This window comes from Mauremys reevesii, linkage group 1 (assembly GCF_016161935.1).
Source record: "Mauremys reevesii isolate NIE-2019 linkage group 1, ASM1616193v1, whole genome shotgun sequence".
NCBI lineage: Eukaryota > Metazoa > Chordata > Testudines > Geoemydidae > Mauremys > Mauremys reevesii.
The window spans coordinates 119,689,398-119,701,599 of NC_052623.1; the positions used below are offsets into that span (position 1 = coordinate 119,689,398).

The following is a 12,202-nucleotide window of genomic DNA, read 5'->3' on the forward strand; positions in this document are numbered from 1 at the left end:
TCATCAAATCTTTGTATGCATTTAACATAGATCATATGCTTCATTCTAAACTTCTGAATACTATTTTGACTTGTGAACAGAAGGAAGAGGTGTTTTTTCCCCCAGTGGTGCTTGCCAAATTTTATGGATCAGATGTTTGTTGGACCAAATCAGAAGTACATTGTAAGAGATGTAGCACAGATGTAGCACGGGCCCTCATCCAGAAAAGAACGTCACCATGTGCTTAACTTTAAGCATGTGAGGGAGCTCACTGAAATCAAAGGGATTACTCATGAGCTCAATTTAAGCACATGCTTAAGTGCTTTGCTGGATCATAGCCATAGTGTAGAATATAGACTTATGAAATACCATCAGTGAAATGTGTGTGAATAATTATAGTAAATTAAGTTAACATACAACTCTCTTCCAGCAGATACTGTAGTCATTTATTGTTGTGCCATTCAGTGGCTTCAGGCAAACAACCTTCAATCTGAGTGTTCAAACATTTGATTCTATGCAGAACTTCTAAGAACCTTCACACTGTGCCTAGGACCGGTATCAGAATTAGTTCAGAGGTCCCAAGATGAACATTGTAATTATGGTTCATATAAGAACTTTGCTATTTTCTCCAGAATGGGGAGCTTGGGGCTTTGTGGAAATGTCTTACATTTCTTTTCTCTGGTGCCCATTTGACTGATGACCTTGATGCCGCGACTGCTTCTTCCTCCTCTTCTGATTCATATTCCTGTATTTCTTCTTCAAACACTGCATCAAACTGGGGCTTTGGCATTAAAGCCAGTCTTCTGATTCTAGTTGTAAGATCCTGCTTGCTTGGGGTTCCCCTCTGACCTGCAAAATCTGACAGTTTCTCTCTTCTATCTAACTGCTCCATCAGAACCATCTCCTGCTGACGACGGTTTGCTGCAAGGGAGCCTGCTCGGAGCTGTGGCCTGAACACGATGGAGACCATTGAATCAGAATCACTGCTGTGATCACCTGGACAGTAACACAAAAGGGACTGGTATTATTAAAAAAGAGAGAGAGTATTTTATTAAGAACTATTAAAAGAAAATACTTTATTATATTAAGTATTATTCCGAGGTCATACATGTTACACTGGAGCTGTAGTGCTTGGGGCAATTACTGTAAAATAATGTACCTGTTATTATGAGGGACAATTAAAATAACCTACATTTCTTAAGTAGTGGAGAGAGACAATGGATTCTTGGCAGATAGTGCATTCTGTATTGGGCTTTGTTTTACCCAGGAGCTTTAATAAATGAACATACTCTGCTCCATGTTAATAGCTCTCAATGCTGCTATTGTCATATTATCCCATGCTGGAGACTCATTCCTGTAAGTTTTAATGTTCTGCAAGTTATTCAAGCAGATAAGCAAACCCATAATTCTGAAGCATTACAAAAAACACAACCTAGGACTGAATGTGACTGATGAGAGGTTTCCAACTGGAAATTTACAGGTCACCTGCAATTAACAAGACCAAAAGAACCAGTTGCACCTGAAGGTTTGGCTCCAGGGCTCTTTGATTAACCTGGGTGTGTCAGAGCATGAGCCTTTTCCCTGAAGTCAAAGTTCCCTAACCTTATTAGAAACACACCCTTTGGCACCCAAGGCACTTCCGTGGTCTCTGGTGCAAAACTTTTGCCTACACCAAGGTGAACTAGCCCTCTTGTCCTATTTATTTAACTAAACAAATCTCTGCTCTTTCCTTAATTACAGGCCATCTGAAGTCTGAAGGTATAAAAATAAATTAGCCATATTATTACATAATTACTCATAAAAAAATACAGGAACCTCCAAATAAACAAAAATACATGAAGGGTTATAAAACAGATTGTATCCTATTGCAATTAAACACACACATAGTTGTCTCAAAGAAAATGGACAATCTGAAGAAAATATTTTCAGATTTGAAAGAGGACTGGACATAATAAGGTGAGGTGGCCTATATCTATATCTAGCCAGATGGGGTAATCAGTGCTATAAAGTGTCAGACCTATTGGTCATAGAAATATGTACTTGTGTGAAACAGGAGAAAAGTGACCACTATTTTGCAATGTGGTTAATTCGTTTTACCGTGCTGCTTAGGATACTCAAGCAACCAAAGCCCCAGATCCTCACATGTATTTAGATGCCTAAGTCCCATGGGCTCTGTCAATGTGACTAAGGGCAGGTCCATACTCACCGCGCGGGTCGACGCGGTAAGTTCGACTTCTCGGAGTTCGAACTATCGCGTCTAATCAAGACGCGATAGTTCGAACTCCCCGCGCGCTCCAGTCGACTCTGGAACTCCACCACCGTGAACGGCGGTGGCGGAGTCGACGTTGGAGCCGCGGAGTTTGACCCCGACGCGTCTGGACGGGTAAGTCAGTCGAACTAGGGTACTTCAAGTTCAGCTACGCTATTCGCGTACCTGAACTTGCGTACCCTAGTTCGACCCCCGCCCTTAGTGTAGACCAGGCCTTACTCTCCTTACATCCCATTGACCCACTGTGTTCTGCTGAAGTTTGTTTGGCCTTCCCTGATTATTACCAGTGGGTAGCACAAACTCCTGATTATTGTAAACTCCCTGCATAGGTTCACTGATTGTATTTGTAAAACTATATGCCCTGGGCTAGATTCTCAGCCCAGCCTCAGCTGCTTTGCACCATTTCTGGGGTATGTCCCAAAGTCTCCAATGAAATAATATGAGATTTGGTAATGGCAGCGATAAGGGAAGGTTAGGCCCTAAGAAAGGGATGCAATAGATCTTCATATCATAGACTGTTGTGCTGAAATATTTAACAGCTTTTTAGCGGGACTGATATCCCTTGACCCATAAATCCTGTTAGTTACCACCTGTTGTTCTATATCTCTAGTTCGGCAATCTCTTTGAAAATAAATAACTTTGAGGGTTTTGGCTGGGTTCTTATCAAGTGTTCCATACTGTGTTATGCACCCAATATATGCACAACCTGAAGTGGGTAGTTTGCTTATACAGATCACAAACACTCTCTTTTGTTTCAATAGGAAAAAAGAAATGGAACAGAGTAAATGATTTTGCACATGCAGGAAACAAGCAACATTTGGCTTTTCACCATTTTTCTACAAAGATGATTAAAAAAACAGTGTCATTCACTGCCAGATTTTTAATTTTGCCAAAAATGAATAGCCATTTTCAACAGCATAAACATGTGTTTCGGGAGTTCATATGTAAACAAAAAGCGGAAAGGTGTCTAGTGGCGCATGATCGAATGGGTAGGAGAATGGATGGAGAGTTAAGAGACCTGGGTTCCATGCCTAGCTCTGACACTGGCCAGCTTTGTGACCTTGACAAGTCACATCACTGCTCTTGACCTCTGTTTCTCCTCCCACCTAATGTCTGTCTTGTCTACTTAGATTGTAAGCTGTTCAGAGTAGGACTGCATCTTACTATGTGTATGTAGAGTACATACTACAAGAGGGCCTGATCTGCTACTGTCATACCAAGAAGAAGAAGAAAATGTATACCACAGTGGAGATCAGGGTAGAGACAATAGACACTTTGGGATAGATTGTGTCTGAACCCCCAGGTGTCTTCCTGGCTCTTGAGGCAAATACAATGGACTTTGGGAAATATAAGGGAAGCCAAAAGACATTCTAGTTTTCCATCATTTAAAGAACAAAGGGAACAGTGCCCGCTAAGTTTCTGAAGGTTGGATCCTCTGCAGGGGTGGCTCCAGGCCCCAGCATGCCAAGCGTGTGCTTGGAGCGGCATGCCATGGGGGGCGCTCTGCCGGTCTCCGGGAGGGCGGCAGGCAGGGTGCCTTCGGAGGCATGCCTGCGGAGGGTCTGCTGGTCCCGCGGCTCCACCGAAGCAGGCTGGTCCCGTGAGAGGGACTGGACACTGAAGAGATATGTCTGGGGAACTTGAGAACTGGGATTCACTGATTGTTACATTGCAAGGCAAGGTTCAGACTGGCAGAATCTTGAGCAGTTTGCTGGATAGACTGGTGTGGCCGGGACCTGACCTACAATCTAAACTCCAGCAAAGCGCACGCTTGCTGAGGCAAAGGGGTAGCACAGTGGCTTATTGGTTCTGGGTGTCCTGAGCAGATGACCACAGTTGGTGCCATGTGAACGCCATGGAGTGACAGATAGGTGAAGGGGATATTGTAAAATTCATGGAGCAAATTCTTGGTTTTTCACTGTATCTTTTTTAGTGTGGTATGCAGAATAAAGTGCGTTTGTTACCTGTAGAAGCATCATGCCTTGCTTTTCGTCTAGCTGGCTGATGAGTACCATATGGTAAAGAGAGGAAACGCACATTTTTGGTGCTAGCCTGTGTGCAAAGACAGAAAAGCATACAGTACATTTAATTATGCCAATCTGAATTTAGAAGCAGAACCAGTTCAGCATGCAGGACATTCCAGGCTGTGCCTTTCCACTGCTTAAACTATATGGGCCAAATTCAGTCTGAGATAAATGGGGGCAAGTTCCCAAGGAAGACTCTGGATTTTAATTCTATGAAAAGATAAACAATAGAGGCACTGTTTTGGCATTCAATGATGGGTCAAACCAATGTAATTTACACACCAAGGGACTGGAAATCTGGGTTGTTACAAGAATAGAAACTAGCAGCAGGATGGAAATAAGGGGCAGTGGTTATTTGGGCTTTGCTGCTTTTTGTGCTACACCTACACAGGTGTGCTACATCAGTGTGAAACCAGTGTAAGTAGGTTTACACTTACACCTTCCACACCCTCAGGAGCCTGATTCTGAACCCATTTACACTGGATTTACACCAGTGCAAACAGGATCAGAATTTGGCCCTTGGGGTATGATCCAAAGCCAGGTGGAGTCAATGGAAAGACTCCTATTGACTTAAAAGGGCTTTGCCTTGGTCCCTAGGTGTGTGTTTCACTTGTTTTGTACCCACAGTGAATGGCAAAGTTAGTGCAAGTTACAGTGTTTTACCTCTTATAACCAGCATACAGGTGACTTGTCACTGACATTACTGTTCACTGACTAGCATACAGGTGACATGTCACTGACATTACTGTTCACATAATTGCTGAATATGGCCCGTTGTTTCCAGGTGCTTTCCTCTTCTAATGCTCTGTGGGAAATATTCATTTCAACTATTGCAAAAGCAAATTAAAATTGGCTGGGTTTTGTACAGTCCAGAGACAGGCAGGTATTTTCATGCCCTGATCACATGAATTGTCGCTTGCATAACAGTTACCGGTTTCCCCCAAGGCAAGCTGTTTCCTTTCCTGACACACTGCCTCAGGCTGTTCTGGCGACGGATGAGAATTTCTTTGGCTTGTTTCTCGCTTGTTTCGGTTGGCAGGTTATGTCTGTTATATGACGGGGTCTGAAATAGGAAATACATGTATTTGAGTCTCTTCCCAATGCACACTGCCGCGTTGGCTCAAGCTGCGCAGTCCAGTCAAGCATGCAACTGGGAGCAAGGAACGTCTCTGGCGTCCCATTCCTGGCTCTGCCACAGACTCACTGTGAGATCTTGCACAATCTCTCTGGGACAGATCCTGGCCTTCAGTATGGCCCCCTTGTACCACTCCAGTCCTGCCCTACCTGTGCAGCTGTGAATTCCCTCGTGCGTGGTAGACAGCCAGCAAACTAGCTCTACATTATCCTTACCCACATGCCACATCCTACAGAGCTGTGGCCAGGCCCAGGAGGAAAGGATTGCATAAACTGGGGGACCCTCAGGAATTAAGGAATTGCAAAGGGGGCACCTTTGCTTCCCACTCCGTTCCTGCACCAGATAGAGTTCAGTCAGAACCACGGACTGACCCCTCTATTTCTTAGGCCTGCACAACCTGGCATTTTGTGTCCTATTGGCAAAAGTTTCCATTTAGCCAGCAGTTATTCCCCATCTCTGAGCAGCATACATCCTCTGCCAGATTAGTTCTATCAGTGCAATGCAAGGGTGGATGCACATGTGTCCATACTGGTAGAAGCTATAATGCCATAATGCAAAATTACCTTCAGCAGTGTCTGGTAAAAGTTTAGTCACTGAGCCTGATTTTTTATTATGTTGAGTACCCATTTATACCTGTCCAAAGTGAGTGTAGGGTGGATGTTAAACTCTTTGGGCCTAACTCTCAGCTACACTGAGGCTGCTTTACACTGCGCTGACATTGTAAAAAAGCCTTAAAGGCTCTTTAACACGGCCAGAATGGTATACAGTGGCTTTAGTGTAAATGAGAATCAGGCCCTTCCATTCTAATTTGACAGAGATTTACACTCACTGTGCACTGATGAATATGGCTGCAAATGGTGCAAGGCTGTAGAGAATCAGGCCCTCAACCCGTGAAATGACAGTAATAGTTATCAACCTCATAGAGGTGTCGGGAGGGCAAATTCATGGATTTTTGTACTGCAGTTTGAAGACTTAGGGCCTGATCTCAATCCCATTTATACTGGTTTCACCCTGATGCAATTCCAGTGACATTCCAGAGCATAGTTAGGCCCTCGAAGTTCAAGATAAGGGGGAAGTAGTAGTATTAAAATCCTTCATTTCCAAGAGAAGGTGCGGTTTCAAATACCACATAGCATGCTATAGTGCACTAATAGACCTTAAGGTAACTGATTTTGCAGACACAGGGTTCACCTCGGTAATGTATAGAACAGATGCCTATGGAACTTGCTAGTAAGATAAGAAATACCTTTCATAAGGATGATTGGCCACAATTCAGACAACTTTAAAGAAGAATATAACATGAACAATGACCTGTTATAAAATGATCATTCGCCAGCCCTGCATATGTTACATTAGTCAGGGCAGTTGATCAGCATAATTTCAAGGTTACCCAAGTGTACCTGCTAGCTCACTTTGCCATAGGAGAGCATGACAGTGCTCAGCATTATGCTTGGTTGGTTAGTGATGCATTGGACTGGATTACACTGATGTTGCACCTTTGACCGGCATCACACGGTATTTTTACAGGATACCAAAGCCATGACCATTTTTTTCAAAATAAAGCCTTGCTGAGACCCAGCTCAGCCCCAGCTCATGGGAAAGCTTACAAGATGAGGCTTGGGGTGGGAGGGAGTTCTTCCCGTATCGTCCTATCATGAGGGCAAGGTTTGCCTCCCACACAGAACAAGCCATGAGACCTGCCCCCCAAATCTGGCAAATCTACATAGATCCTGTGCCTCTAATGGCCCTGCTGCTCCTTCACATTGAGGGTAGAATAATATCAGTTTTAAACCTACTCTGCAGATGGTTTGCTTTAAAAAATGTAACTGCTGCACATGTTCAGGTAAATACCATTACCCCTAAATTCTGTATCAACTCCATCTCCTCAGTTGCCATGGGAATAATCTATAGGTCTGCTGCTTCCCTCACAGGTCACAGCTTGTGTGTGACTAGAGAGGGAGAGGGCTTGGAAAGTTAAACTAGATAAAACAGGTATTGGGCAATATCAGAAAGGAGACCATTCCTGAGTCACGGAGATCTTTACAGCTAGGGAAGCCTGACCTCTAGAGCTAGTTTCTGGATTTTCTTGTCCTGTTACATTGCAGATCAGACATCAGGGTGAAAAGCTAGAAGCCAAACTCCCTTTTACTTTTTGTACTGTGGGATCTGAGCGCAATGGGCCAGATCCTCAGCTGATGTAAATCAGAGCACCTCCACTGAAATCCAATTGACACCAGCTGAGGATCTGGCTCAGTATTTCCCATTAACACAGTTTAATGGTTCAGCTGAGAAGAACAATGCTATCTTTGCAGCTACCATTGGCTGTTGCTGTGATGGTGAGGAGGGCAAACATGATCTTTTGATCTACGAGCACAGAGCTTTGTTACGATAGTCGCTTACACACCCTTTGTCGTACTTGATACAGACTATGTGCCAGCATATCCCGCATGGACTCCACCTCTTCAGGGGAAAGCCTATGCATTCTTTGATTTCTATAGCTCCTGTAAATAAAAGGGAAAGGCAAATATTATACTAATTTGTACAAATCACACAGGAATTATCTTTCCTATAGAATTATTTATTTTCCTATGTTATTATTTCTAGAGCACTGCAGGTGTAAATGGCAATTCTCTAACCAATGATAATAAGGAATCAACAAAAGCTAAAAGAGAAAACTTCCTAGTGTTTTTGTTTTTTTTAAGGTTTGCACTTTGCATCATCTTTTGAAGAAAGAACATAAGAACATAAGAATGGCCATACTGGGTCAGATTAAAGGCCCATCCAGCCCAGTATCCTGTCTTCTGACAGTGACCAATACCAGGTGCCCCAGAGGGAATGAACAGAACAGGTAATCAAGTGATCCATCCCCTGTCACCCACTCCCAGCTTCTGGCAAACAGAGGCTAGAGACACCATCCCTGCCCATCCTGGCTAATAGCCATGGATGGCCCTATCCTCCATGAACTCATTTTGTTCTTTTTTGAACCTTGTTATAGTCTTGGCCTTCACAACATCCTCTGGCAAGGAGTTCCACAGACTGACTGTGCGTTGTGTGAAAAAATACTTTCTTTTGTTTGTTTTAAATCTGCTGCCTATTAATTTCATTTGGTGACTCCTAGTTCTTGTGTTATGAGATTGAGTAAATAACACTTCCTTATCTACTTTCTCCACACCAGTGATGAATTTATAGACCTCTGTCATATCCCCCCTTAGTCATCTCTTTTCCAAGGTGAAAAGTACCAGTCTTATTAATCTCTCCTCATATGGCAGTCATTCCATACTTCTAATAATTTTTGTTGCCCTTTTCTGAACCTTTTCCGATTCTAATATATCTTTTTTGAGGTGGGGCGACCACATCTGCATGCAGTATTCAAGATGTGGGCGTATCATGGATTTATATAGAGGCAAAATGATATTTTCTGTCTTATCTATCCCTTTCCTAATGATTCCCAACATTCTATTTGCTTTTTTGACTAATGCTGCACATTGCGTGGATGTTTTCAGAGAACTATCCACAATGAGTCCAAGATCTATTTCTTGAGTGGTAACAGCTAATTTAGACCCCATCATTTTATACATATAGTTGGGATTATGTTTTCCAAAGTGCATTACTTTGTTTTATCAACACTGAATTTCATCTGCCATTTTGTTGCTAAGTCACCCAGTTTAGAGAGTTCCTTTTGTAGCTGTTCGCAGTCTGCCTGGGACTTAACTGTCTTGAGTAGTTTTGTATCATCTGCAAATTTTGCCACCTCACTGTTTACCCCTTTTTCCAGATCATTTATGAACATGTTGAATAGAACTAGGCCCAGTACAGATCCTTGGGGGACATCACTATTTACCTCTCTCCATTCTGAAAACTGGCCATTTATTCCTTCTACCCTTTGTTTCCTGTCTTTTAACCAGTTACCAATCCATGAGAGGACCTTCCCTGTTATCCCATGACAGTTTACTTTGCTTAAGAGCTTTGGTGAGGGACCTTGTCTAAGGCTTTCTGAAAATCTAAGTACACTATATCCACTGGATCCCTGTCCACATGCTTGTTGACCCCCTCAAAGAATTCTAGTAGATTGGTGAGGCATGATTTCCCTTTACAAAAACCATGTTGACGACTCCCCAACAAATTATGTTCCTCTATGTGTCTGACAATATTGTTCTTTACGATAGTTTCAACCAGTTTTCCCGGTTGAAAACAACTAAAACATCTATTAACATATTGTGAAGATACAATAAGCTGCCATTCAGTTTACAATAGAAGCCAACCTTTGCTTTTTAAGAGTTAACAAGGAAAGTTATCTTCCACACAGTAGGGTCTTGGAGGAAAGTGTTAAACTATGGAAGCTGGTTGATCTGAAATGCTAACTGGATATGCCAGGTCAACCTCTGTGAGAACTTAGTCATACACCATATCATATTTATTTGTCCAGCTTTTCCCTCATATTAAGTGATGTAATTGTGGTAAATGGCTTGATTAAAGGAGTGTTTCCTTTAATAACATTATGACAGGATTGTACTTTCAGTTTCCCTTACATTAGCAAAAGAATACAGCCTTTAATAGCAAAAAGAAGCTGTGTCTGGAATAAACTAAAAACTGTTATATGATTCATGACTTGGGCCAGAGCACTGATGTTCAGATATGAATTAGTTTAGGCTAGGGCTTGGTATTCAGGTTCAGTGCACAATCCAGGCTAAGGTATGGTGGCTGTATGATGGTCAATTACAGCTAATTTCACAAAATTGCCACCATTCATTGCAATTGCAAAATTGCCACCTTCTTCAAAGCACAACCAGAAATAAGGCCTTATCGGGTTTTGCATCTGTGATAAATGAAGGGTGGGTAGCTCCCATTTATGGACACCCAGACAGCCAGTTAGCTGTAAAATCCCTCTTGGTAGCTGTTCTCTGCTTGCTGTACCTGTAAAAGGTTAAAAAGCCTCCCTGCATAGGTACGAAAAAGGGGAAGTGGGCACCTAACCAAAAGAACCAATGGGAGGGCTAGAACTTTTTAAAATTGGGAAAAAACTTCCTTTTGTTGTCTGTTGTTCTCTCTGGGCTGCAAGGACCCAGAGCAGCCATGCTATAAGCAGGAATGCTGTGTAAGATTTGAACCAGGTATGAAAAAATATTTTCCATACCTAGAAGGAATAATTGGGGATAGGGAATGTCTAGATAGACGTGATCAGGTTTATTTCTTTATTTTCGCTTGTGGATTTCCTCTGTGCTAACCCCTGATGCTTTTGTTTGCTTGTAACCTTTAAGCTGAACTCCCAAGAAAGCTAGCTTGGGTGCTTAATTTTTCGAATTGCGCTTTTAAAATCTAGCAAAATCCTAAGTTCCAGATGTATTTTCTTTTTTGTTTTTAATAAAATTTACCTTTTTTAAGAACAGGATTGGATTTTTGGTGTCCTAAGAGGTTTGTGCACATGTTGTTTAATTAGCTGGTAGCAACAGCTAATTTCCTTTGTTTTCTTAGCTTTTCCCCGGAGGGTGTGTGTGAAAGGGCTCGAGGGTACCCCACAAAGAGGAATTCTCAAGTGCTCCTTCCTGGGTCCCAGAGTTGTTGGGGTTTTTTGCATTTGGGTGGTGGCAGCGTTTACCAAGCCAAGGTCAGAGAAAAGCTGTAACCTTGGGAGTTTAATACAAGCCCGGAGTGGCAAGTATTAATTTTTTTGAATCCTTGCAGACCCCCATCTGCTGCACTCAAAGTGCCAGAGTGGGGATTCAGCCCTGACAGCATCCAACCTGAAACCAAAGCCATAGGGATAGGTTTGGGTTCAGGCATTTGTATCTGAACACTGCCAAAATTCAAGTGTATTAGAGATCCAAAGTGGGCCATCTCTAGGAAATGGCCAGTTGCTGAGATCAACTGTTGTCTATATGTAGTGATCCAAAATATATCACAGGTGAAAAATGGCAAGTTAGAAAAGGAACAAGTCAGCCATAAAAAATCCAACATTTATAGAAAAAAAACATTTAAAAAAAGTAACCATTTAAATAGTCTAGTTTAATAAATAAATAAGACACATTTAGCCTGGCCCCCTGTCTAGGGACTTATAAATGCACACATCAGAGCTCTAAATTGGGGAGATGGGCTTGTGGTTTGTTCCAGTAACCATTTAAATCGCTAATGGTTTTTCGAAGTGGCTGCTTCAAAACTCTCTGCAGACCACTGACATGTGGTCCACACACCACAATGGTCCATGAAACATAGTTTGACAACTGATGTCTTATGCAGTACAATCCCCTCATGGCTGATGCCATGAAGAGTAACTGCTTCTCTACCCCCTTCTTGTCCAGGCCTGCCCTCCCTAGACCTATGGAACCAGAAGCCTGTGGTGCACCTGTAGAGGGATTTTATATCACAGAATTGGAAAAGGGGTCGGGAAAGTATCAAGAAGAATGGTATCATGTAGAGATCACTCCATCCTGCTACTTTCCCCACTCCAGATCAACCCAATCTGGCTCCCCACTGCAGGCAGATGTAGATGGAAATTCAAGCCTTAAATCATCTCAGTGCTTGTTATCGTTTCACTCTTTAGGTGACTCAAATAAAATATCCTCAGTTTCAGCTGAACTGAAATAGCAACAGAACAAACAACATGAAGATTATCTGTATCGTTCTAAAGCACAAATAAAAAGCATACTCTTTGCATGGGATTAGCCATTAACCTGCCACACTGATAACATTGAGCCTACCTGGGGAATGGAGAAAAGGTTATGTATTCAGTTTAATAAGCACTTCTTTAATTAATATTTCACAATATACAATATATTTCAAAACCCGCGTTCAGCTAAA

The 12,202-nt window shown here is 42.4% G+C and overlaps 1 protein-coding gene across 1 annotated transcript in view; it reads right to left on the reverse strand.

Annotated features, from left to right (window-relative positions):
- Window positions 1–598: 598 nt before the first annotated feature.
- SLC9A4 (solute carrier family 9 member A4) overlaps window positions 599–12,202 on the reverse strand; it is a 50,455-nt gene continuing 38,851 nt past the window's right edge. The window contains exons 9-12 of the mRNA XM_039494615.1: window positions 7,812–7,908; window positions 5,204–5,335; window positions 4,213–4,300; window positions 599–975 (exon numbers count right to left, since the gene is read on the reverse strand). Of these exons, the coding sequence (XP_039350549.1) occupies window positions 599–975; window positions 4,213–4,300; window positions 5,204–5,335; window positions 7,812–7,908 (694 nt within the window). The remainder of the gene's footprint in view (window positions 976–4,212; window positions 4,301–5,203; window positions 5,336–7,811; window positions 7,909–12,202) is intronic.